The 26,053-nt window shown below is 39.2% G+C and overlaps 1 protein-coding gene across 1 annotated transcript; it reads left to right on the top strand.

The window, feature by feature from the left end:
• On the top strand, window positions 1-25,858 carry LOC124161397 (26S proteasome non-ATPase regulatory subunit 1-like). Its single transcript, XM_046537715.1, has 10 exons — window positions 1-177; window positions 5,142-5,216; window positions 15,301-15,453; window positions 16,579-16,695; window positions 17,133-17,235; window positions 18,465-18,634; window positions 19,357-19,632; window positions 20,735-20,914; window positions 25,110-25,239; window positions 25,617-25,858. Exons 1-10 carry the CDS (start codon window positions 1-3, stop codon window positions 25,685-25,687), a joined length of 1,452 nt encoding a protein of 483 aa, XP_046393671.1. The 3' UTR covers window positions 25,688-25,858.
• Window positions 25,859-26,053: the final 195 nt, after the last annotated feature.

Raw genomic sequence — 26,053 nt, 5'->3', positions numbered from 1 at the left:
ATGCTACGGGCGCTCCTTCTCCGATGTGCTTCTCGTATTTCGGAGGGTGTTCCAATACCGGGCCTGGCTTCTACCTTTCAAGCAAGAGGGCTTGCGGATGTTACTGTAAGTCAGTGTGTGAAGGTCAAGAGACAAGGAGGTCTAGTGGCCACTTCCCACCTGAATGAGGTGCACGAAGTACGTTCGTTCCCAACTTAAAGGGTCGGGGTCGCTTAAAAGCCTACAACGGATAACGAGGGGTTAGGTCGATTGGGGTCACGTTGCCTTTTGTTTCATCTTTTTTTCTTGGAGGGAATTTTGTTTTGCGGCAAAATTTTTCAAGCTGAATCAATATTGCATGTGTGATGTAGCTTCCCAATCGATTTATGTCCGACCGAAATTTTGCTTCAAACATTTAAAATCCTGCAAAAATAATATAATTGTCATTGTCTATGGTCAAATTGGCCATATTTTTATTTGTAAATGTCATTAGTTATTATTATAGGCACTAAATTTTCGCGAACCACAATTTAGCCGTTCAGTGCAACGGTGTCCATTCTCGAAAGTATTGTCAGGATTAAAAAATTTATTTAACGACTACGTACATAATTTTCGTATAGTCTAGACTCTAGAGTCTTGGAAATTATTAGCGGACTTGAATAGTGTGCTATCGCGATTCATGAAAATTCGGTGCCGTTGCTTATGAAGAATATTGGTAAACCCTAAAAGAATTGTAATAAAACCAATTTTCATCAATTTGATGGCCTCTTACTGTCCTTCGCGAGGTCATGTCAGTGTGTTGTCGACAACCCTTGGCACATGATTTTTTATTTCAGACGAAAATAACTGATTGAAGATATTTTTAATGTCGATGCCGTAGATATCATTGCAAAAAATTTCCAATATGAGTGAAATTGGTCGGAAGTTACGTGATTGGACTACAAATTACTCTGCAATATATCGAAATTTAAAAATCAATATGAATTACCAAGCCAGTCGGGTAAGATCACCATCGTACTCTTTTTCTGAATGGATATGTGAAAGAATTTTTTTGGAACTGCTCTCTTATTATCAATCATTCACATATGATCGAATGATACGGCTGATGTATGCATGTCGAAAAGGATGAAAAGCATATCTTGAAGATCGGCCAGAGAAGTGGTCCAATGGGGAAAAAATGACAGATGGTTTGAGGAACAGGCTTGTTATGCTGTCATTGGTGGAGAATTTTTGGCGATCCGGGAATAAAAACTCTGAATTTTCGGAGGTAAACAACGTTTGAAACGTTCCTTCCTCTTTAATCCGGATCCAGGTTTGGGATTTCCTGACGCTCGGATGAATCCTAGCTTTCTTCAGTGTTTGCCAGTAACCTGTCCGAGTTAGAAAATCAATTGTTTGTACTTTGTATCAGCCGATCAGCTTTAATTTTCAACTTTTTTTCTGGTCTGTGAGCGGTAAAAATATTTATTTTCCGTTCGTAACTTCCCTGTTATTACGCATGAGAAAATTCTTTATCGGTGAAATATTTTTTGCGACAGAGAGCGTATGGGAAAGGGCACATTTTGATTTTGCTACGTACTGTTTTTTTTTCTTTTAATCATTTTGGAGGTTCTCATTTTGCAGTTATTTTATGATTGATATTGATGAGTTGATTTATCATTTATTGATTGTAGTAATTAACAACCTGTTTAATTTATAATAACAGTTAATGCCGACTGAAGGGGGGGGGGACATATTAACAGACGGCTCCAGGTATTCCGAAGGAGACCCTCATTAAACCCTTCTCGCTCGTTTGCGTCTTAGTCCGCATCCTACGGTAGTGACCCTCCACTTCAGGAGGGTTCCTGAACTGCTCGCGTGCAGATCATTTTTCAAATATATGAACATTTTAGTATGCCAATTTTTTCGCATCGCTGTAAAATAAGTCATATCGCGACATGAACGAGCGTATTTTGATCGGCCTTTTCCTATGGAAATTAAGGTTCATAGGCCGTGGAGAAGAATATAGTTTGTGAAGTGGAGGAGAAACGACGAAGTGCTGGACATGGTGGGTGAGGAGAGGCAGCCTCTAGATGAGATACGAAGGGGAGAGAAGGTATGGAAAGAGCGAGTACTTAGCGCGGAAGCATTGTTGAAAACATTGTAGGTAGAATGTTAGGTAAACGAGGGAATAGAAGGAAGAGAATTCGAATTTTTTTGATGGAGTGAAAGGGAAGAGTTTTTAGGGTGAATTGAAGGGGGAAGCACATGAAGGAAACGGAGGCTCCCAGAATACTTTTCGACTTCTCCATGGAAATCTACCTTAATCGGAAGAATACCTTAATAATAAAAGTACCTACTGCCTAGGGAATCCGCGTATCAGACTTGGCAACGCTGCTGAGTAAATAAAAATATGGGGATTATTTTTAACTGTAATTCAACAATGCTAGCAGTAACCAAAATTACTTTTTCGATGTATTATTTTTAATATCCTGGTGACAGTAACTCTCACTGTTGCCATTTCTCATATTCTACCTAGACCTTTCAGCTCTGTTTTATAATTCCACTGTGTTGTATATTTACAGGTGCTTGAATTTTTTCGTGTTACTCTCGGGTTCACTACAGAAAAAAATTGTAAAATGTTCATGTAAATTCCGTCCAATGTTGTTAACAAATGAGATTATGATCAACGCTTGTATTATGGGGAGTTCAGTTCACTCGCAGGTTTGCCTATATGGTATAGTAGTCGTCGTGATGGCTCATCTTCCACGTCGGGAAGCGGTAGGCATCGCTGATGGCAGCACTCGTGTGAAACCATTACCGTGGCATGTATGTCATCATCAAGTGGTGATAATGGCGTAATAGATTACGTCTGGTTTCGCCGACAAGTCTTGCCTCGGGATGATTCCATCCTAGATTCTGCGACCTAAAGCGTGTCGTCTTCATAGATTTGAGCTTCTATTTTTGATCTTGTAATTACAGCTTAGTCATGGAGTGTATTTTATCCGATGTATTTATTTGACATCAAAAATAAATTTACTTTCGATTTTTGATCAGCTTTGTGATATTTTTTCTGTGCAGCATTACAAAATGAAAATTGTTTGCGGGAGTTTATATTTTGGATATTTGTGGCCATATATTTAATTGAAAACTCTTAGTTATATTCGAATTATTGCTTACTCATGGTATGTATTTTTCTCCATGTCGCAGATGATTTCCTTGAACACGAGCTGGAGAATAATGCATTATTATGAATTATGAGTTGGAGAGTAGCGGTGAACATAAACTATTTCGCTTGTGGTTGAATATTTCCTTATTTCCTCTTGTCTTCTCTTGCGATAAAAGACTTAGGTGATGATTAAGTGTCAATATGTACATGATACTAGCTATTATGGCGCTTTTTCATACCTTATAGTAAAAGTCCTCAACTTACTTTTGATCCTATAATCCATTTTAAGCTCATAACTAGGGTTTCTCCCCCTAACACTAGGACAACTTTCAGCATTTAACGTGTAAGCTAACTGCTGCCCGCCGCTGTGAGTACTTGTAGTACTTCCTGGACATCTACCACGAACATCGCACAACCTTATTTTTTTATTTTTACGTTTATTTTAAGTTAATATTATCATGAGGTGTCCTTGTTTAATAGTGCTCAACCTAACCTTTCATTGATTTTGACTTCCCCTTTCGCAAGGGATAATCGTTTTACGCTATTGCTCGTAATGATTTGAAAAAGTCGGTTTATCAAGAAAGTAATTAAATGATCCGGAATTTAGTTTAATTCTGATACAATTTTATAATTTTCCGCTCCATTTTAATTTAGCTACGTGGATTCAACTACGGATTATCTTAACACATGGAAATAAATTAAATTATTTCGCGAACAAAATGGAGACAAAAATCGGGGTATATCTTTTAAGCATAAATATAGGTATTCCAGTTTTAAAGCTGATATAATCTCTTGCCATCGATACAAAACGTTCACTTCACCCGACAGTTAGCTCGGGCCAAACATGGAGCAAGCGTAGCGAGAGGCAGTTTATCAGACGGGCCGAGTCGACGCGTGTCATTTCGAAAAGTGGAATGTTATTGCTATCAGTCGATCTCCTGCCTTGTGGAACACGCAAGGGTTAACTTTTATTCAATTTCGCTTGATGCGTCAGATTAATTGTGGGCTTTTGTTCTGAGGCACATCAAATGATCGTTCTGAGCTTGGAGAAAACTTTTTTTCCCCTGGAATTTTTAATAACCTCTGCCAGTTAAAGCTATCAATCACAGGTATCTACTGGCGCACCCAATTAAAGTTAGGTTTCAATAAAATTCAGGTATTTCCTCTACTCCATCGGCATTCTTATGGGCCACATTCATTTTTAATACTTTCGAAGTACCTGCTCAAGCAATTATTATCATAGTGTTAAGGTAGCGATTAACATAGGCTTCCATGGAGTACTTAAGAAGCATTCTGGCAGCCTCCTCTTCCATCAAGCACTTCCCTCTTCAATTCACAATAAGGCCCAATCCCTTTCATTCTATCTAAAACAAAATTCCTATTCTTTTCCTTCATCTCCCTCGTTTACCTTACATTCTACCCTCTAAGACAATTTTCAATATTCCCCCCCGCTAAGTTCTCCCACAATCCATTCCTTCTGTCTACTCCTTATCTAATCTAAGCTGCCTCTCCTCGCCCACCTATACTTCGTCGTTCCTCCTCCTCTCTGTCCATTTCACCTTCTCCATTCTTCTCCATACCCACATCTCGAATGCCTCCAATCTTCTTTAGTCCTCCTTCCTCAGTGTCCACGTTTCCGCACCGTAAATACCACCCTCCAAATCCAACTCTTCACTAACCTTTTCTTTAAACTCTTACGTAATGACCCTCAATAAGCTCCTTCCTTTTCGTGAACGCCTCCTTTGCTAATGAAAGCTTAAGTGATACATCATATAAATTTTTGAGGGGCATGAGAAAGTGTCTTATATATTTGAAATATTCACCAACTTACTTATTGTTAGATTTTTTTGGTTGGAGATCCAGCTTCGCGCGCCGGCCTACATAGCCTGTTTTTAAATCCACCCGTGGAATAACCTGCCCGCATTCTGATTTCCCTGCGTGCGTGTTGGCGGAGTTGACTTCAATCCCTTCGGCTGGGTTGTCTCTTCATCATGTCTTGCTCTCCTCACATCAGGGCCCTCTGTTGTTGAGCGATAGTTGGTCGCGGAGCGTGCTTGACGCCATCACAACCAGCAGTCTGCCGCCGATGGTGAGCTGGTGAGAGTGGGTGGATGGATTGAAAAGGAGATGGAATAATTTTAATGCCAGGTGACGCGATTCTCAGTCATTTACGAGGAAGGAGTTTGTTTTTTATATAGAATGAATTATGGAGCAAAATTTAGCTATAAAAATGATACGCGTTAGAGTATTAAGCGAAAAATACATCTTATAGGAATCCATCATATGTCACCTAGAAAAATTTCAGCGAGATCTGGTACTTGAGGGACTTCCCTAGTAAAGCGTGTAATGGTTTTTTTTAATAAGAGGTACCGGCTTTATATTCACGCACACACATTCATACATTATTAACCCAGTAACGCCTGAATTAAAAAGTATGTGCGATTTTTGTGGTAATCATGTATCTAAATGTCAATGAAGTTATGAGTCATTAGGTGCAAAATTTATTCTTTTACCACTGATAGCTACGCCTTGCGATACCATATGGTACCACCAAAATGTTTTGCATCATAGCATCCCAAATATTAGGCTCACATCAAATAACCATACTTTATGTGATATAAAAATGTTATAACAATCATAATAACATAATAAAACTCTTGTATTAACATTGCATAAGGCGTAAGTAAAGAAAATCGTAATGCTTGCTCTAAAAATTCCGTTTTTTTTTGCTAGTTGATAATTCTCAATTTTCAAAACGGCTCTAAATGCGTTAATTACAGCTTTAAAATAGCAAACTTTTCGGAAAAATGTTATTGAAAATATTCGTAATAATTTAAAATTCTCAACAGTTATAATAAATTACGATGAATGACAAAAAAGTTACGTTTAGCACTGCACTCCCAGCTGGTACCATTTGGTACCGCTAGGCGTTAACGGGTTAAATGCATGCAACGATGCCTTAACCCATGCGCACCCTTTGCCATCTTTTTCATTGCTCCGAAGATCAAATCGTCGGGAGACGCATGGTTTCAGAATGTATGTTAACGAAGTTGGATTTACTTGAAAAAAAAAAGGAGAATGTTTTACTTTTCTGTATCAAATAAACCCCTGATTGTTATAAATTTAAAATTTCAAAGCATAAAAATACGGAAGACAACCAATATGACGATTTTTATTTATTGATTCCTGCCAAAAAACTACCATTTGATATATATTCGTTAAGCTGTGGGACGTGTGACGTCAAATATTTGAGAAGTGACGTCCATGATTCGAACTAGTTCGTTATGATTTGTAGTTCTTCATGGTGGGATTCTGGCTCCAATCGAAGCAGTGAAATCCTAAACAGCACAAGTCCATTCAATAAGTTAATGAACCAACTAATTTCTCAGCTAATATTCAAAGCTTCCAAAGCCATCACTTCAACTTTCCTCCTTGAATATACATGGTAACGTCAATTCATGGAAAAATATATCGAAGCAATAATTAAAGTAACCCTATATGTGTGCTAATAATACTGTTCGTATCAAATTTTTCGAAAGAGGACGGGAGACGTCTCGGAAATCATGTTTTCAAATTTTTTCACCTGGAAACGAATCCAAATAGCCTAGAATGATCGAAGGTAAATTTGAAGAAAATGTTTGTTTATGTACTTAGATCTTTGTGGTGGAACTCCTTCAACTAGTGATGAATGCAGTTCAATTTCCACCTTTTTAAAGTAATTACTTACTGAGACGTCTTCGAGAAGATACGGAAACTATAGTTTATCTCGAAAATCAAACTTGAAGATGGTGGAGAGTGCCGAAACCGGTCGACTCATTCAATTGCATGACGGTCACTATTATGAAAAACCAAGAAAGTCATGGAATGTCAGGGAAAATCACCGTAGAAGTCTGTAAAGTCGTATTTGCTGTCAAAGTATAGTGATCCACATGCAAATTTGAATGCAATTGGCACTTCTTAAAGGTAACTTTATCCGTGCATTTATATTCAATTCCTCTATTGCCTCGAGTCGTAAGTGAAGTGTAACAATTTTGCGTGTTCTAGTCGTGCCGCATCGCCAGTCTCGAGCGTGTGGCTCAGATTTCTGCAAAAGTGGAGCGACGAATTTCAGCCGAAATACGGGATTTGGCGCGGCGGAACAACTTTCAGAGGATGGAAAAGCATTTCGTGAGCCCCCGGTTTTTCCTCTCGTGGTCCACGCAACGTGGGTGTATGGACTATTGTTACCTTTTTTTGTTTTTGTCAGCTCATGCGGAAAGGGACCGCCGCCCATTCTGGTGGGGCGTATGAAGCCGAAAAGCGTGCTAATACCTATCTGTTGCGGTATTGATTCTGTCAATAGCCGACCCTTCTCTCACGTTGTGTGCTGGGCATATTTACGGGTAGGAAATCAGAGAACAGCATATTGATGTTTAATATTTTTTGCGTGCGAATTTTTTTTCGTTAAAGCGCTGAGAGTTAGTACAAAAAGTTTTAGGGTTTGTTTATTGTGTCTAGTGTGCGCCTGGCCGAGGGAATCATTGGGGTGTATCGCTAGTGGGGTATATTGTAATAAAAATGACATTTTTCAATTCAGAGATAGGAAATCATGCGGGGAAAATAATTGGACGATAGAGGACTTCCATGAGAACTGCACGTGACCTGGGTAAAAAAAAGGATTAGCCATTTTCTTCTGGCTCAAGCCAACTAAATAAATGAGTTCCCCCACTTCACGTGACTGTCCGTATCTTTTCACCTTGTCTTAAATTCTCTTGTGCGTATTTCGCTCTTCTGGACGTGGAACCTCTGCCACTCTGATCCTCGCCTTGTCAGCCGACAAACCAGCGTCTTCTCTCCGCCACATCGCCAGTTACGCCGATCGTTCGATCCACCTGGAGATTTCGAGCCATCCATCCGACTCTCCAACTCTGCTTCGAAATGAGTTCTTTCGACGAGTAAGTTAAGCCAAAGTCTCACATGTATTCTTACTGAGTATTATTAAATGGACTTTACTTAGAACTGGGTGTGTATTCATTTATAATGACTGCCTCTGTTAATTAAGATCCTTCTCTACCTCTAGCTACGAATCCCCCAAATAGTATCGTGCTCTTTCGAGGTCACGACAAATGGTTCTTTCTTCCACATGTCTTCATTCCTAGGCTTCCTCTCTCCTCTTGCGTTTCTCAATCCCTTCCCCTCACACTTTTCCGAGTATCTTCGCCTCTAGCCTCATCGTTTTTCATCCTCGCCGTCCACTCAATTTGACCCTTACCCCTAACTCCTTGCCTACTTCCCCAAAGTATCGTCTTACCCGTATATTTTGTCGATGAACCAAGTTCCGGGGCCTTCCCTTGTAACGTCCACTATCTGGATCTTCATTAATCTCATCTTCGACGCTCGTTGACATTGATGAGTCAGTGGGTGTATATTTATCGATGATAAGATTGCCAGTGGCGGTAAATTGAATTATAAGGTGTTTTTTGCTGGCATTTTGCCCATCCTGTTGTTTTACTTAGTGAATCACCAAGGAGCCAATTAAAAATCCGTACACCCTAATTCGAAAGAGATGTTCTCAAAAAATTGGTTTACTATCGTATTTTAACCTGGCTATAGGAAGGATTCATTTATTTTTGAATTTTGAATTTATTTTTTTTTTTTTTGTTGGTTACGTTGCTTGATGTTATGTAATTATTTCTCCTGTTATTGTAGTCCTCTGTAATTGGCCTCGTGCTGTTTTTGGACTAAATAAATAAATAAATAAATTTTTAATGCATGTGATGTTTGTATTATAGTGATGGTTTTAGTTTAATTTTATATCGGTAATGAAACATCCAAAATTAACATTTGTATCTTGTAAAACTAATATTGAAAAAATTCGTGTCCATACCGTTGGGAAACTCATTTTATAATCACCATATAGAGAACATTGTATGTCGGCCTAATCTGCAGCTAAAAGAATATAATTCGATCCAATTTTTAAAATAGTTTCGCATCTGGTCTTACTCATTCGAAATAAAAAATGGGTGAATCCATACCTAAATGCTTGTAAATAAATTTTTCAAATGTAATATATTCAAAAGAAGTAACTACTGGGAAAAATTGTATGAGGCAGCAAAAATTAATTGCGGGATTGGAAAATCGGTTGAAAATATTTTAGCGGAAGATTTAGAGGAAAAAATTGTATTTGTGGGTTCAGGGGAGTCGTGGGATTGGAATTTTGGACGATATCAAGGGAAGAAAAATATTGGAATATTTAATTAAGAATTTAATCCTGACATTTTTAATGAAGCGCTGAAGAAATTAAGGAAGGGTTCATTACCGGAAAAGCTTTGCGTTCAATTACTCGACCGCCTGTGATATAGACCTTTCATTTGGGACTGTAATCAGCACAGCTTTCCGCCGACCCAGCATTTAGATAATATGTCGAATAATTCGAGGAGCCATCTAGATGAAAAAGAGGCTGCATAATCTGTACAACGAAGGCGGTATTCGACTAAGCGTTTCGTGACCATGCTACTTCATGCCCTTGGAATAACTGTAATTGTAGTCCCTTTGGTTCGAGAGTTGGAATTGCAAAAAGAAACTCACACAGGGAGGGAGAAATGGTGGGGCAGCGCTGACCCTAAAGAATAACTTGCAGCCATCAGACGAAGAGATTACGTAATACTTCAGATTCTAGCTGACCAAGCTAGTCGTTCACCTGATCATGAATATTACCAACGGCTTCACCAGTCGGCTGTGTCATGTGTTGTCATTCACCGCGCATTTTAACGGAATCACAGAAATCGCCCTTCGTGTAGTGATGATGGCAGAGCGATATGAATTTCAGAGGTAAATAAGCTATAATGTGGGACCTTAGCCCAAATGTATGTTCGTGACAACATCGTATAAAATTTTCCTAACTTTTCTAGGCTATTACTCTCAAGTGCAAATTATTGATTGAGGATAAATGTATCGCTGTGCTCGTCGCGCTTCAGACGTATTTGAAAACCGATTAAAAAGCGACCGAAGTGGGAGCATAAATAAGGCCTCCCCCATGTTGTCCTATTACTCTAGCTGATACCTTAAACGAAGGCGAAAACTCGAGCTCAAAGAATACAAGATGTTGTAGAATCTTATAGCCTTCTATGATGATTGATGATGATTTTTCTCCTCTCTTACTCCCTCTGGACATTGGAGAAGGTGATTTAATTCTAGGCCTAGGCAAAGGAGGTGTACATGACTCGGAAGGACCCTTAAAGGATCGTCGTGCAAGTTTACAGAAAATGCTTGTGAATTATCTAATCTGGATTGTAGCACCTACCTGTGCAGAAACTAGGATTCTCGAGGAAAGAAAAATTATGAATAGAGGCATTTGAGACGTGGGTGTGATGGAGGAGAGAAAATGGAATGACGAAGTGCTAGTCATGGTGGGCTAGGAGAGGAAACTTCTTGATGAGACGAAGGCGACAGAGGGTCTGGATGTTGCGATACCTGAGCAGGGATGGGATGTTAAAAACCACATTCACGAGTAGAATGTTTGGTAACCGGGGAAGGAGGAGGAACAGAATATGATATTTAGATAGTATGTAAGGGCAATATTGGGAATTGAAGAGGAAAGTTCAATTCGGGGCGGAGGGGTGGTTTGTAAAATACTCCGTGTAAACTTACCTTAATGGGTGATACACTGATACATCTTTTTATAATAATCGTAGGCGTTATATCTGATAACATTTGCGTCCAGTAGCCATAATTTGTGCGGACAATCCCGCCATTCCTTAGCTTTTAATTGAAAAATTGCTTTGTAATTAACACTTCTTCGGCTGTCTGATATTATTTTTAGGGTGAGCAGTAATAATTTTTAATTAACGTCCTTCATCCTCATCCATTTCACGTTCTCTTAAATTGTAGCCCAATTTAATTAAATCTTGAATTCATATTTTTAAGTAAGGTGTGTGGGTAGGATTTTGTCAAATGGAAGGCCAGCTTTTTGCATGTTGCCTCGTGCATGGAGAAAATGACACTCATTTTCTCCATTAATTCTCCACTCCGAAATTTTTTTTATTTTATGTCTGTGACGGCCTCTTTACACCTCAGCTTGCAGGGGGATATTGAGATGGTCTATTCTCCACGGATTTTAAGGCACTCTCAAGTCGGGAGATCAGTGGAGGGTAGGGACCCATTTCAGCAGGGTCGGATTTGATCGCATTTAATTCTCCATCGCATATGTTTGGCTTCTGGGGAAGGTCCTTTTTGGTCCTCCCATTGCCTTACCCTCGGCCTCTTCGTTTTATCCGAATCCGCACTCTCCATCCCGGTCCAATATCCAATTTCCATCGTCCTTAATCCCCTCCCAAACTCTCGCCGTAATCCCTCTCCTTCCACCACATTCGCCACCTCGGTCTTTCCTGTCCGGAAGACCGTGCTGCCGAAGCGATAGGGCGGGGGTCGAGCAGAGATTTCACGGGTCCTGTCTCGTGAGAGGCAGGGACCTCCCCCGCTCATGTGGTTCACGTTCGATGGATTGAATTATCGATACCGTCGTCGATGGTTGGTGCGATGGTGACTTTCGATGTCTGTCGTGGGTAAACCTTTTTTGTGGTCAATGGTCTCTGTTATGCGGAGGAGACGTAAGGTTTCGATGGGGCGAGCAGTATAAGACCTTCGAGGGAAGAGTGTTAGATAAGCGGGGTGGGTTGAGAAATAGAATAGGATTTATGAGTGGATGAGAATAGGCCTTCGTGGGAATTGAAGAGGGAAATTCAATTTTGGGGGTTAGACCGGATAGGATTAATCGCAAAATACTTCACGTAAACCTTCCTCCGCCAGCAGAATAACACTAATACTTTGACCACTGATGCTAATAATATTTGATGTCTTGGTTATACTCTTTATTGCGAATCCTTCCCATGGTCAATGTTATTGTAATCTTACATTTTCATATGAAATTTTCCGGCGTATTATGACCTCTCTCCTATCTTAAGACCTATACCCTATCTTATAAAAATGGTTATGTTATTGCCTACCGATTATTGTTGAACGACTGTCTATATTAGGAAACTATAGTTCACCATTTCTATTCAATGGTCATGGAGTTGATTTAGCAGTTCCTTTCTTTTTGTGAATGGCTTATTAATTAAACCAATCGAATTTCAATGGTCGAAATTGCTCATCGCCCTATTCTACGCTTCAGTGCTTCATCCACTTTGGAAGCCCTCTTCAGCCTTAGGTTTATCTTTTTTTATTTCTGGTTAGCTCCTTCCGTGACGGTAGTCATTTGTTTTAAAATGGAAATCCGCGTTTTTGTTTTTCATTTGCCCGAAGTACCTGAGGCATATTTCATTATTCGCTTTGCTGTGTGGATCTAATTACATCCAGCGTTTTCCCTCCTTTGCGTACGTGGGTTTCAGTCATTTTCTCTCTGAGCCTTCATGCGTTCGATTTCTGTTGAAGAAATTGAGGGTACCGAAGGGCGGAACTTTTTTTTTCTCGATCGTGGTCTATTAACCTGGTCGTGCTTCTAATGCTACCGACTGATTTCGTTCGTCATTGTATTTTCCTCTTTGTAGAGTTGAAGTTCGAGAGGGCACGTGTTGGTTTTGCTTTCTCTTTTGAATAGCGATGTGTTACGTGAACGTTCCGAGAGGCACTGAGCGTGCCTATTGGCTGTGAGACTTCTCCCACTTACTTCGTGTGGCCTAGACGTTTCGTGTCCTTGAGAAAAATATACCTTAATATTTTTATGTTCTCCTCATTAAAAATGTTGTAAAATGTCAAATAGCGGTTATTTTTTATTGCTTATAGTGCTGACTTTGTTTATGTAGGGAAATTCAACCTTGTGTAATTTTCCTTTTATTTGGACGAATTACTCGTTTGAAGCTTATCCAATCGTCTTGACACTTTCAGGTGAACCCCTTTCGGCATTTACTCCTGTTTCTAACTTTATTTCTAATTTTACTTCAGAGGAAATACTGAGGTAGAGTGTCCGTATCTTTAATGCAGTGTGTTTAAGAGCCTACTCTGTATATACCCTGAACGTTGCACGTTGATGGTTTTCCCGTCTTCTAAGGATGTTCAGAGGACATCTCTTTTCTCCTGCCCTTCACTTCTGAGCTTCCAAATTCTCCCTTCGGTCCCTTTTATCTTCGCAATTCCTTAATAGCACCATATCACATATTTCAAAATGAAAAAAATAGTGGATTTTGATTTTGACTACGCCGCCTCTCTCTAAGTTCCGCCCGAGTCGGACGCTCTCTTTGCCTCCCCTGATTTGCATTTTAAACTTGATATTATATTTAAAAACTACGGCACTGCCCTAGAGTTTGCCTCTTTAAAACATTTCGAAAATATTTTCCCGTGAAGAGCTCTTGATTATTCTCTCAAAAATTGTATTCGTTTGATTATATTAGTATCTCTTTAGAACGTTACATTTATGGCTTTTCATTCTTTGCTAATTTCAGTGCGGATTATATTTCGATTTTAGAGTGCTATCGTTTAGGCAGTGATGATTCATGTTATTGATTCAACCTCATCCTTTTCCAATTTATGAGATACTCATCCACCATTACCGATAGTCGCTGCTAAAGAGTTCCGACCGTGAATGTACGTTACGGTAACATGAATATTATTGGGAAATATTTTTCGTTCTGCCTGGCCCTCCTTCGACTCGCAGATCTAAGCATTTCCGCATATTTTAATGTGTGTAATTTCTTGACGATACGATGCTATAATCACTCGCCTCTTAAGGCCGTTTTACACGGTACACGGAATTGCGCAAGTTAGAGCTGCATTAATTTCTAAAATGGCGTGGAATTGCGCGAATGCATGTACGAAATTAGAACAGGGGCAATTTTGCCGTCTCGCATCCACGCATTCTCGCATGTGTTCTAGCAATTCACCGCTTTACACGACGCAATTTTGATTGCGCCTTCACAGGTACGTCAGACTGCGCAATTCCGTGTACCGTGTAAAACGGCCTTTAGAAATTCGCCAAATGCTCCCTCCCCTTCTATCCTCTGCACAGTTTCCGAACTGTTAAATCCACGAACGTTGAACATCGGAATTGTTTGGTGTATCCCTAATCGTACCCATTTACGACCTTATTTTGAAACTTTCTTACTTTGCTTCGAAGGTTTTGGTTGGTGAAAAGTTGTCCCAGGCCCGAAGCTTGTTTTTGTTCCGGTAGCAAGAGAACCCCCGCGGCCGTTGCCAACTCAATTTCCGTTTTGTATCGAGCGGCGCCGGGAAAATGCTTATGAAATAACGTGACATGTATTAACTGACGCCCGTGACATTTAATATGTGTGGGAACAAATGGCTCTCCCTCCAAAACTTACCCGTTCTCGTTGTCAGTGATAGGCAAGCCAATTTTATTTCGGGAACCACCGTCTCCTGAGTATATTCCTACCCGGCTCCTTGGGGTTTCCGTAGGCTTGGGCCGAAGCAGTGGCGTCATAATGGGTGGGAATGAGGGGGATAGATTCCCCCCCAAGCCTCAGAGAAATAAAAAAAATATTTAAAATTATTGTCTAGTTTTTACATAATAATTTTATGTGCCAAAATGATGTAGAATGTATTTTCAGACGTCATTTTTCAAAAATTTTCCCGGATCCCCGTTGCCTGGGGGGTGGGGGTGGTCGCCTTCCCAGCCCCCCCCCCTTTAGCATCATTCATTCTATGAAACCTTACGGTCCAAAGCCACTCTTTCGGATTTTATTTTGTTAACATCTAAATTAGGATTTCTTTTTTATTTTTGGGCAACATTTTAGTTTTAAAATTACTTGCGTGAAGTACCCCTGAGAATTACATAATGAGAAGGATTGGATGCCTCTGCTCTTCAAACTTGAGTGCCATCAGTACTGAGCTTCATGTTTAATATGCTAGGGATAAATAGTATCTTTTTCTATTATTTTTTATGGGAATTTTCTTAAAATTATTGGAAAATTGTGATTACAATGACTTTTTCACAGAAATTTTCATCTTATTGAAGCGTATATGAAGTATGTCCGTGGAAAAAAGTGAAGGTTCTGGGTATTCAGTTATTGATTTCGTCTATGTTTGATATTCGGTGGTTGATATTATATGTTGCTATTCTTTGAGGTTTACTTAATCCTGTTTTCAATAATGCAAGCTTCAAGGGATATCCTTTTTAGCTATAACAGTAGTTATTGATTATTGATATGCTTGTGGCAAGATATTTTATTTAAAATGTACAGAGAGTTATACTGAAGCATCTTCTATTTTATTTTTTCAGGACTCCCGAGCAGTGTCCAAGTGTTGTGTCCCTCCTGGCTGAGAGCTACAACCCACATGTCCGCTATGGAGCTGCCATGGCTCTTGGTATTGCTTGTGCTGGAACTGGATTAAAGGTGATGTATCATTATTGCCCCTCTACTTTCCTTGCTCTTATTTGTGAATATATTTCTCTTTAATGTTTTGTGCTGCTCTTCTGTTATGTGTTGTCTTTAGTTAATTGTGATAGGTAACTCACCAAAAAGTTCTCTTTCATATTTATTCAATACCAAAAACAGCAACCAGGCCTTTATGATTATTAACAATCATAAATAAATTCATAAATAGCAAAGAACAATTAAAGAAACAATAAAAAACAAATCAATGGTGAGAAATTAGATAGAAAGGTATTTACTGAATTGTTGAAACTATTGCATGAGTCATACAAGTTGAGGGCTGGGGAAGTAACCAAGAGAGTATTGAAAGGGGAAGGTGAATGGTAAAATAAGGTTTGTTGGGAAATTGACAGATTTTAGAATTGTGTAAACTTCCTATATTGTGGGTTATGCAGGTTGGCTTGTGCAAGGTAGTAAAGAAGGAAAGGAGATCAGGGCAACGGAAAGATCCATTGATAATTGAGTGAAGAAACTTTAAGTTAGATGAAATTCAGCAGTTGGTGGGAGAAGATAGGTCAAGTGAAAGAGGTTGTGAATACCTAAGTACCGGCTCTCCTTTTGGAAGGAGAGATGTTACTGAGGTACATGTTTCGTACTCTATATGAAGAGAAATTGAAAGAATGGTTGAGAAGTTTTTGGGTAGTTGGGGTAGGGGTTGACCAGATGGGAGAGCAATACTCAACCACAAGCTGTTAATTATTTTTACATTTAATATAATGAGAGTGCTCCAAGAGAGAGTACTGTGCTTGAATTTGTTGCATTTATTAATTTAAATACCTCCCAAAGGCACTGGTGTATACTAGGGCCCCATTTGGCCACACCAACTTGGTCAGGTGACATGCAAGTAAGGCCAGCCATGTGGTAAAATAAAATTATGTGCAGACAATAAATTTCAAGCAATCCTCCTAATTTTTATCCATCTAACAATGAGAAGATTTGTGTGACTGAAAGTCATTGATTTGTACATTACAGTTGTGAATTCAGCAAATTAATGTTCTATTCCACTGCTGAAAGTATTTAATTTATATTTACTGTTATCTTGCATCAATTTTTTTCTAATGATGATTTCCTTTCTTATTTTAACAGGAAGCTATTGCTCTGCTGGACCCCATGACAAATGATCCTGTAAACTTTGTTCGCCAAGGAGCCCTCATTGCATCTGCCATGATACTTATACAACAAACTGAAGTTCTCTGCCCCAAGGTAAGTTTTATTAAGAGGTCTATTGCGATGTCTACAGTGAAAACTGTTTTTAGTCTGATATAGAAGCATTATCTCACTTGGATATATTGTGATGGAGAGGGCGCTGTTTTATATTGATTTTTCTCATTTTTTAACCATTTCATTTCTGAAATTGCAATTTGAGAAATATTATTTTTGGTTATTAAACATTTTGGAAACTTGGTTTCTATTTCCCTCTTCTATTGACTGAATTTAGTGTTTGCATGTCTTTGTTTAATCATTGAGTTAACGAAGTATATTTTAATCGAAAATATGAATTATCAAATATTTTAATGGCTATTTTATATTCCTGTATTTCTTATTTATAGTGTTAGCATAAACCATTGCAGAAGCATTAGAAATATTATTAATTCTGATTGGAAGTGATAAAATCCTCATAAATTCCTTATTCTTCACAGGTCAAAGATTTCCGTGCTTTGTATGCTAAAGTAATTGCAGACAAGCATGAAGATGTTATGGCCAAGTTTGGAGCCATCCTTGCCCAGGGCATCATTGATGCAGGTAGGTACATACTTTGTACTAATGATTCAAAGGTGATCTGAATTTTATTATTCCAGTGTACTGGTATCTATCTTCAGTGTTTTGCTCTGAATTATGATTACTATGCAATTGATGTTCTGGTCCATAAATCTGCATTCATACAATGTGCTCATACAGTGAATGTCTTTATTTTATATCAATTGTGTTAGCTTTTTCTCTTTGGTACTCCTGAAAACTGCATGTTTTATTCCTATAATGGCATTAAGTTTTTCAAATGTTTTTGTCACACATTTGCTGTATATACTGCCTCTATATATATGTAACCAGAGGTTATGAAACCAATACTCTTAAAAATAAAGTTCCCGTTAGATCAATGAAGCATGCTAAATGATGAAATTTGATAAATGGAGAAAAAATGGATGCTGATAATACACTTATGCTTATTTGAAGAATGTTACAAGTCCTGGGTGTGTGTTGTTCTTTCATTTGTGCTACAAATGGAAGCCTTGACAGGAAAACTATTTGTGATAGCAGACTGGTAGACGATAGTAGGGGAAGGAAAGAATAGAAACAAATTAGTAGAATTTAGATTAGGAATGAAAAACGATTTGGATTCAAGATAAAGAAGAATTTTGTAGAATTTGTCATTAATGGGTTGCAGAAGATGAGAAGCCATGAGAAAAACAAAAAAAAAACTTCATGGAGGATCTGTATGATCATTGGAGCAGGATTGAGTGATAAAATTATAAAAGAGAGAATTGCAGTGGTTGAGGATAATCTGTAATTGGTCATTTTTATGAGGATAACTATAAGGCCCTTTAGTTTGTGAATTTATGGAAACCTCTGGGCAAGGAAGTGCAAGACATTGTGTGGGAAGAGAGGAAATTTCTAGAGGGGATGCAGTGGAGATATAGGGTTTGGACAGTGTGAACACAAAGTGGGAAGGGGAGGCTGAAAACTGTGTTAGTGGAAAAAATTATGGGCAAGCAGGGAAGTGGGAGGTAGTTAATTGAATCCATAGATGGAATGGAAGGGAATAGGCTTTAGAATTGAAGAGGGAAGTTTAATGTGGGCAGTGGGGCAGGCTAGGATGATTTGTAAAAGTTGCTCCAATTGAAGCGATACTAAAATGAATTTTATGAACTTGTATATTTTTTCTTAATTTTTGAAAATACCTCTGTAATAATTAGTTTTTCCTCAATACCTCATGATACCTTTTTAATTCATTCATTGTTTGTCTTTTTCACAAGGTGGCCGAAATGTCTCAGTATCTCTTCAGTCTCGCACTGGTCACACAAGTATGGTCTCAGTTGTGGGAATGCTTGTGTTTACACAGTACTGGTTCTGGTTCCCCCTGGCCCATTGCCTGGCATTGGCTTTCACACCCACTTGCCTCATTGCTCTCAACTCAAAGCTGAAGGTAAGGAACTCATGAGAGAAATTCATTCCATTTATTAGTGTGTATTATTAATTAAACTTTAAAATTTAACAAAATATGTTCATATGGGTTAGTATCAAGTACAAATTTATCTTTTATGAGATGATACATGGATTTAAATTGCTGGATAATACATAAAGGGTTTATGTTTACCTATTGCCGCATTTGTAATAATTAAAATGTAAACTTGATGTTCCTGGAGCCTGGATCTAAAAAACTGTAGGCTGGTATATTTGAAAGTTAACTCGGTTACCTGAAATTGATATCCAGTAATCAAAGTATGGTAGGTTTATCTCAATTTTAACAAAATTGAATATTGTGAAGAAGTTTTAATGTACACAGCTTTCAACATCGTATCCTTATAAAGTGCTCGCACCATCTATGTCTTATGTTTCTTCTGTATCTCCTATATAAGTTTCCTCTCGTGACCCATCTCCCTCATTCCTTTTCCTCTCAGTCTATTTCTGCTTATGTATTCTCCTTATACCCACAACTTGGATGTCTCCTATATTTTCTCATCCTCCTTCCTCAGTGTGCATTTTCTCACAACATAGGGTGTGATGTTCCATAACATATTGTCTTCTCATCAGATCTCTCCTATTTATGAAAGTGTCCTTTGCTGAAGATGTCTCCTTCCTGATATCCTTACTGCTGTCTCTGTTTTCCTCTAAGTTCATGAGATTTAATACTTCTATTCTCTCTAGATGCCACGCCTGGAATTCCGCAGCAATGCCCGCCCAGCCACATTTGCGTACCCACCACCCCTTGAGGAGAAGAAGCGAGAGGAGAGGGAGAAGGTGACCACCGCCGTGCTCTCCATCGCTGCAAGGGCCAGGAGGAGGGAGACCGAGAGACGTGCCCGTGGCACCAACATTCCAGCACCACCAGCCACGACTAGCTCCACCACCACCTCGACACCCACGGCCACCACCCCTGCTTCAGCTGCAACACCTGCCTCAGAGGAGACTGGAATGGAAGTGGTGAGTCCCAGAGAAAGGGAGAGCCTTTATAGGTACAGCTTGTGAACTGTACACGAGGCTTATCTACAGAAAAATCTGTGGAATATTTTGATTTATAGAATATTCTTCCATTTCTGAAGGAATGGCAGATCATGGTTTTGCTAATTGTGGTCCATGCCAAACTAATGATAGCATGGGACTCCCTATCCCATTCCCTCCGTCCCTATCCCTGGAGGCATCATCGGGCTCTCAACACAGCCGTGACTCCTTTCCTTTTCTTTCCTTCCTCTGTCCTTCCCCTCCTGAGGTGTGCGCGTGAAAAGTCTCGGACGTACAGACCCGGCCCTCAGGAGTCTAACCCTGCAAGCCCAACCTACTTGTTTCTGTCTTACTCAGGGCTACAGTCAAGTCTCAATTATGCTTGCTAATGAATGTGAGGCTTAGCCCAGATAATTGCAAGGCAAGAATGATGTGAAATATAATGAATTTGACAGGAACATAGACATTGCACTCTATACTGTGGAAAATAGTTAGGATTCATACAGATAATGAGTCAGGATTGCAATTTAAAACCCCATAAATATATATATTTGTGGTTATTATTAATGTTTGTGAATATCCTCTATGTTAAAGTAACATCTTCGGCATATGCATATCAATTTCTGCCTAAAAACTGGCAGCTTGTTTATTCTACTGTAAAATAGGTAGAAAAAATGCAAAGCATCTAGCATTACATGCATAACACACATACCAGATTTTATGGACTTCAGTCAGGTCATATACAGCCAAGTATTCATAAGTTGGTCAAAATACAACAGCAGTTATAAATTTATGTACAATATACAATGAGATATCATTCGTATTTAAATATTTGAATAGGGAGTTGTATGGATCGTTTATGAGATGGAATCTGACTTTTTTTCCTGAATTAACTCACTTTCTTTATTGGTGTAAGATGATAGGGTAGGTTATTATGGATATGTGCAATGCTATGGCAGGGACTATTGTTTGTGAGTCCCTCACCTATCCCAACCAACCTTTGAATTGAAGAATTCTGAATGAGTAATGCATAGACTAAAATGAATTTGATGTTAATGTCTTTACTTTCATGAATACTTTTCAGGACGAGGAAGTCCCTGCAGAGGAAGCCAAGGATAAGAAAGAGGAGAAAAAAGAGAAGAAGAAGGAGGAGAGTACCGAGGAGAGAAGGGGAGAGAAGAGACCAAAAGAAGAGGAGACAACCAAGAAGGAGGAGCCAAATTTTGAGATCCTGGGAAACCCAGCTCGTATCATGAAACAGCAGGTGAGACTTCACAAGAGATGTCCAATAAAATTCAAAATGATGAGACAGTAGTATCATAGTTCAATATTGAATTGAATTGAAAAATTAGGGTAAAATTAGCTTGTGACAGACCTTGGGCCATATTCCAGAGTGCTACTCAAACTAGACTTAGTTGCCACGTTGGTATTACTAGACCTTACTCACAGTGGCGTTGCTAGGGGTGGACAAAAATATTTTCAGCCCACCCAAATAAGACGGAAAAATTTCAGAATCAAAGTCCAAAGTTAAACTTAATTTTATAAAATTAAAATAAATTGTAAACAGTTATAGGCATATAGAAAACCACTCTGTTAATTTGCTAAACAATTTTTTTATTATCCAAATTAACTCTGTAAAGTAAAACAAATACAATCAAAGTGGATTTTATGACGGCGAAGGCCCACCTATATTATAATCTGGCCCATCCATGTGACACATGCTAGAGCCATTGCTGCTCACTGGTCCCAAAGCTCACTCAGACTATCAGTGTTCCCACTCAACCGTGAAAACCTTGAGACCGTGAATTAGCCGTGAATTTCGTCTACCGTGAAAAAACCTGGAAAAAGCCGTGAATTTCGTCCTAAAACCTTAAAAATCTCTTTATCTTGATAATAATACCTTCCCAGAAATTTTCAACTTCGTTCGTAGTGAGCGCACTTCTATTCATTGTGGCGAGCATCGTCGCATGGGTCAGAAAAGCATGGGAACGAATGTCGCCTGAAGAAAAAAAACATCTTTCCCCAGCGCAGGCCTTTTTTCTCCCCCCTCCTGAAATATGACGCCACTTCTCATCAGCTTGTTTACTTTCCTGGAATGGCTTGGTTTCCCCTCCCTCGGTCACTGCTTAGTCCCCCTTCCACCCAATTAGGCTTCCCACTGGCTGCAGCGACCACTTTCGAAACTAAATCTAGATGGCCTTTGTGTCGAAAATTTGAACGTTTATTCAACACCCTCAATCCTGACCCGCGGTTCCGACGCATAATTTTCCCGCATCCATCGTTTGACGAAAATGAGGCGAAATAAATAAAATGTGTCATTTATGGCTAATAACGACAAGCACATAGTTGGAATCTTCCCCAAGATATGGAACTACCATTGGGAGAAGCTCAGTGCCGTGGGAAAGTAACATTAGCGCATTTCCCAAGATCCGTTACCCCCCTCCATTCAGCATTCGCCTCCCCCCTTCTGACGCTTTCCTCTTCTTCAAAATAAAAAAAAGTCCCAGCTCGCGCAGGGATGGTATTACGAAGACGTTAACTTCGAAAAAAATTTCGAGTTACACAAGCACAATAGAAACGTGTTTCGCGCTCCCCCCTCTTCTCACCCACTGACCTTTTTCAGCCTAACTCCTTCAAAGTTCCCAGTTCCTGGAGGTCAACTGCTGCATGAGTCACCTATTAGCCCAAAAGGTATCTAACAATGATATTCAGCAATTGCTATTTTGCTTTTATTAGATTGGAATGTTAGTAATTTGCTCGTAATAAAAAAAAACGAGACCAAACACGACGTATTTTAAGCAAGGAAATAGATGGAAAAATACGATGGTGATTTTTGGCGAAACACGATATCCTCGTAGCTGAGCTTCTCGGCAGTTAATTCGGCATTTTGTTCCGAAAACATGATATCAAGTTGTTATCAGTTATCAATTTACGAGCTATACTTTAAGTCTCACTTGCCAGAGTTACTGACGAAGGGATATCTTCTCAGGATTTTTGTTTCTCCCTACTAACAATCCGAATTCATCTGCTCATATGGCGCTACGCTAATTAGAACAGAATGGGTATCTTTAGCGTAAAAAATTTCATGGCGCAGTCATATGGTCACGCTTCGCCCTCTGCAGTATGCTCTGCATACCCCCGTACGCGATAGCATCATTTCCGAACTTTACCTCGTACGAGTGGTTCCCTACTTTCCAGGGTGGCTGGACTTCAAACCACCGAGTGTTTTCCATGTGGGTTTAATAAAGTCAGGTTTCATTTTCACTAGTTTAATTTTATTCGTCTTCGGACCATGGCCCCTCCGAAGAAACTATTGAGAACTTTAAGAGATGGACTGAAAATAATTGAACATGAAGAAAAGAATCCGGGCTAGATGCACGTGAATATTGCAGACCTTGGGTTGTCCGCTAGCACATGACGGTAGGGGTGGGGGTAGAGTGAGCTACCTGGAGAAAACAAGTAGAGATATGAAGGCGAAGATCCAGGTGGGCGTGCCGCTGACGATTAACGCAACATTGTTCACGCTTTATACACTAGCTCAATTATATTAAAAATATATTCATTAGGCAGGAACAATTCAAGTAATAGACTATTTTTGGCCTTCGTGATCCATCTCACAACCAGTCACTGCGCCGGCGAATGCGGTTGTTTTAGGCACAATATGCACATTGCTCTCGTGAATACGTGTAGTGGAAATGGTGTTTGATGGATAAGAATTTTTACATCAGACTAAAATCCATAATAGCAGTGCAAATGCCGAGTGGAGAGCAAACATTTTTTCTAGTGAGGTGGCGTTTTCCTTCAGAATTTTGAAAGAGATATGGGTCGAATCAACAATATGACCTATGTGTCTTGATAAAGTACTACTGTTCCTGTTATTATCTAAAATATTGTTTGAAACCTTTAATGAATATCCTAATTACTCGCCAAAATCCTGCGTTTCCTGGGACATGGGCAACCTAGCAAAAAATAAAGCATTTACCGTTTTTCCGCTTTCATTTTATAATCGTATCGTTATTAGGAAAAAAATGTTTCCCCTCGTGGAGTTCCAAAAAAGGAGGGTAGTCTTAGAATCTTGTTCGTGTTAGATTCGTGCAAATACGGTGTATGAAATTGTTTTTCGATTTATTACCTATGTTCTATAAACAATTTTCATAAAATATTTTCCGTTAAATAAGAAAGATTGGGGGGGGGGGAAATTCGGTTACTGTGCAGTAATAACAAAGTGCGCAAAAAACAATCTCTCGGCGAGGAATTAAAAAAGGGCCTCGGGTGTCCGGACGGAAGAAGGTCCGAAGGGTATTCGGCGTCCAGGCAAGAGCGCGGTTGGACTGGTCCTTTAGTCGGCCCTGAATTTTGCAAACGATAGATCACGTCATAACACATATCACTTTTCATTGCGGCGTTAACATTCACGGCGTTTGTCGCGTACGTTAATTTTCTTTTGATATACGGCCAGTGATTTTCTTATTGCTGGCTTATTAACGGACCGTGAATTTAGCGAAATTGAGACCGTGAAAACCTGAAAAAAACCGTGAAAACCTGAAAAATAACCGTGAAAACCTGGAAAAAGCCGTGAATTTCATTATTCAGGTAGAGTGGGAACCCTGACTATGTATACTCCACATTTTACTCATATTGAGTCACCAAGTTCCAAGATGTCCTCTGCTGCCATCTCACATTTTTGAAAAGTTTAGGTAAATGCATTATTTTGTAAATTTGACTTCTCAACATTGCCACAATCACTCCAGCTCTAGTCAGTTATGCTGAAGCTGGTTTCTAAAATATGAACGCAAACTCAAAGTCAACTTGAGTCTGAGATCTTAACCACCAAGTGAGGACTCAAGATTGAGTCAGGTTCAGAAATATATGGCCCCTTGTGGCAGAAGTGTGCTGCATAATGTGGCAGATTTTGTGGTGCTGCACGCATTCAGTGTGGTCACAATTTTGATTTGTGTGTGTTTTACGGAGTTTGTATGAGGTGTTCCACAATATGAGGGGGTGAGTTTTACTGGTGTGTACCTACTCTGTTTGGTAACAGTGCACTCCATTTGATCAAAGGGTGTATAGTGTGCGTCATACTGTGTTGTCAAACTGATAGACACTGTGTCAGGTACAATTTAGGCCTTTGTTGTACTCCTATCAGGTTTTTGGCTCATCATATTCACACTTCTGTCACAGACCATTTCACTTTGTGCATTATGTGTCTGCTATTTTCTCTGGGTTTATTTGGGGGGGGGTCATGATGAAATTATAAGAGATTGATTCCTACATGTCATCAAAGGTTAATGAAGTATTGAGCGTTGTAAGTTATTCCTTACGAGAATCAAACTCTAACAACATATTCCATCATGACCCCCCGAATTGGCAAGCTAAATGGTGATATGCAGTTATAATTGAGACTTTACCTCACAGTGCAAGATGCCACTCATGATTAATGTTTTACTTTCTTTTTCCAGTTGAAAGTAGTGCAGTTGGTTGAGGGCAGTGGTTATGTCCCTATGAAGGACGTCTCCATTGGAGGAATTGTAATGGTTCGCCGCGTGGGTTCAACTGAAGCTGATGAAGAACTCGTAGAGCCTGTTGCTGGTAATTAATTTTTTCTCCATGCATAGTGTCACCTGCCCTACATAGCAAGGTTTTGCCATTAGGTTATCATTCTGAATAAGTGAAAGTTTAACTTTCTTGCTTTCACTGAACTCTTTTCCTGCTATTTGGTATATCAATATAGTAGCCACCATTTTCATAATTATAAAATAAAAACTTATTGGTACTCATCTCTTTGTTCCAATCTTAATCTGCTTATTTCCCCTAGCACCTCATGGTTGTTGGCTGCTAAATTTTGTCATTTGTACCTAATACCTGGTTGGACAATGTTTATAAATGCTGGCTTGAATATGTTGGTTATTCTATAGGAACATATTTCGATAAATATCGATGATAATATCTTAACTCTCTACTTATAGCATTTGGCCCAAAACCAGTGGAGGATAATGAACCTGAACCACCTGAGCCATTTGAGTATACTGAAGAGTGAAAAAACTGCTGCGATGAAGAAATCAATTAGTGTTATGGATCAAAAGCAATGGTGCTGGTTTAATCTGGCCTCTGTGTTTTAATTTTTCGCTGTATAACATCAATTTTACTTTTATTTGCTGCACTGTGTACCTATGTATGGAAATAAAACTAGCCCATGAATCAAATCAAATATGAGTTACCTCATTGAATCTGTCTATGGTCATGTTAACAGAAAATTCTCCAACTAGCCCTGATATACCCCTTCTAGTAAAGTTGATGGTTTGAGTCGTTACTTTATGGAATTTATTCATATTGAATGAAAATTGAACTATATTTTTCCACTTAATATATTTATTAGATCACTACCATGGTTTCGACGCTCGTG

The sequence above is a fragment of the Ischnura elegans genome, chromosome 6, assembly GCF_921293095.1.
Source record: "Ischnura elegans chromosome 6, ioIscEleg1.1, whole genome shotgun sequence".
Lineage (NCBI taxonomy): Eukaryota > Metazoa > Arthropoda > Insecta > Odonata > Coenagrionidae > Ischnura > Ischnura elegans.
Note: the sequence above shows the minus strand (reverse complement) of the source record. Positions and strands in the feature narration are given on the sequence as shown.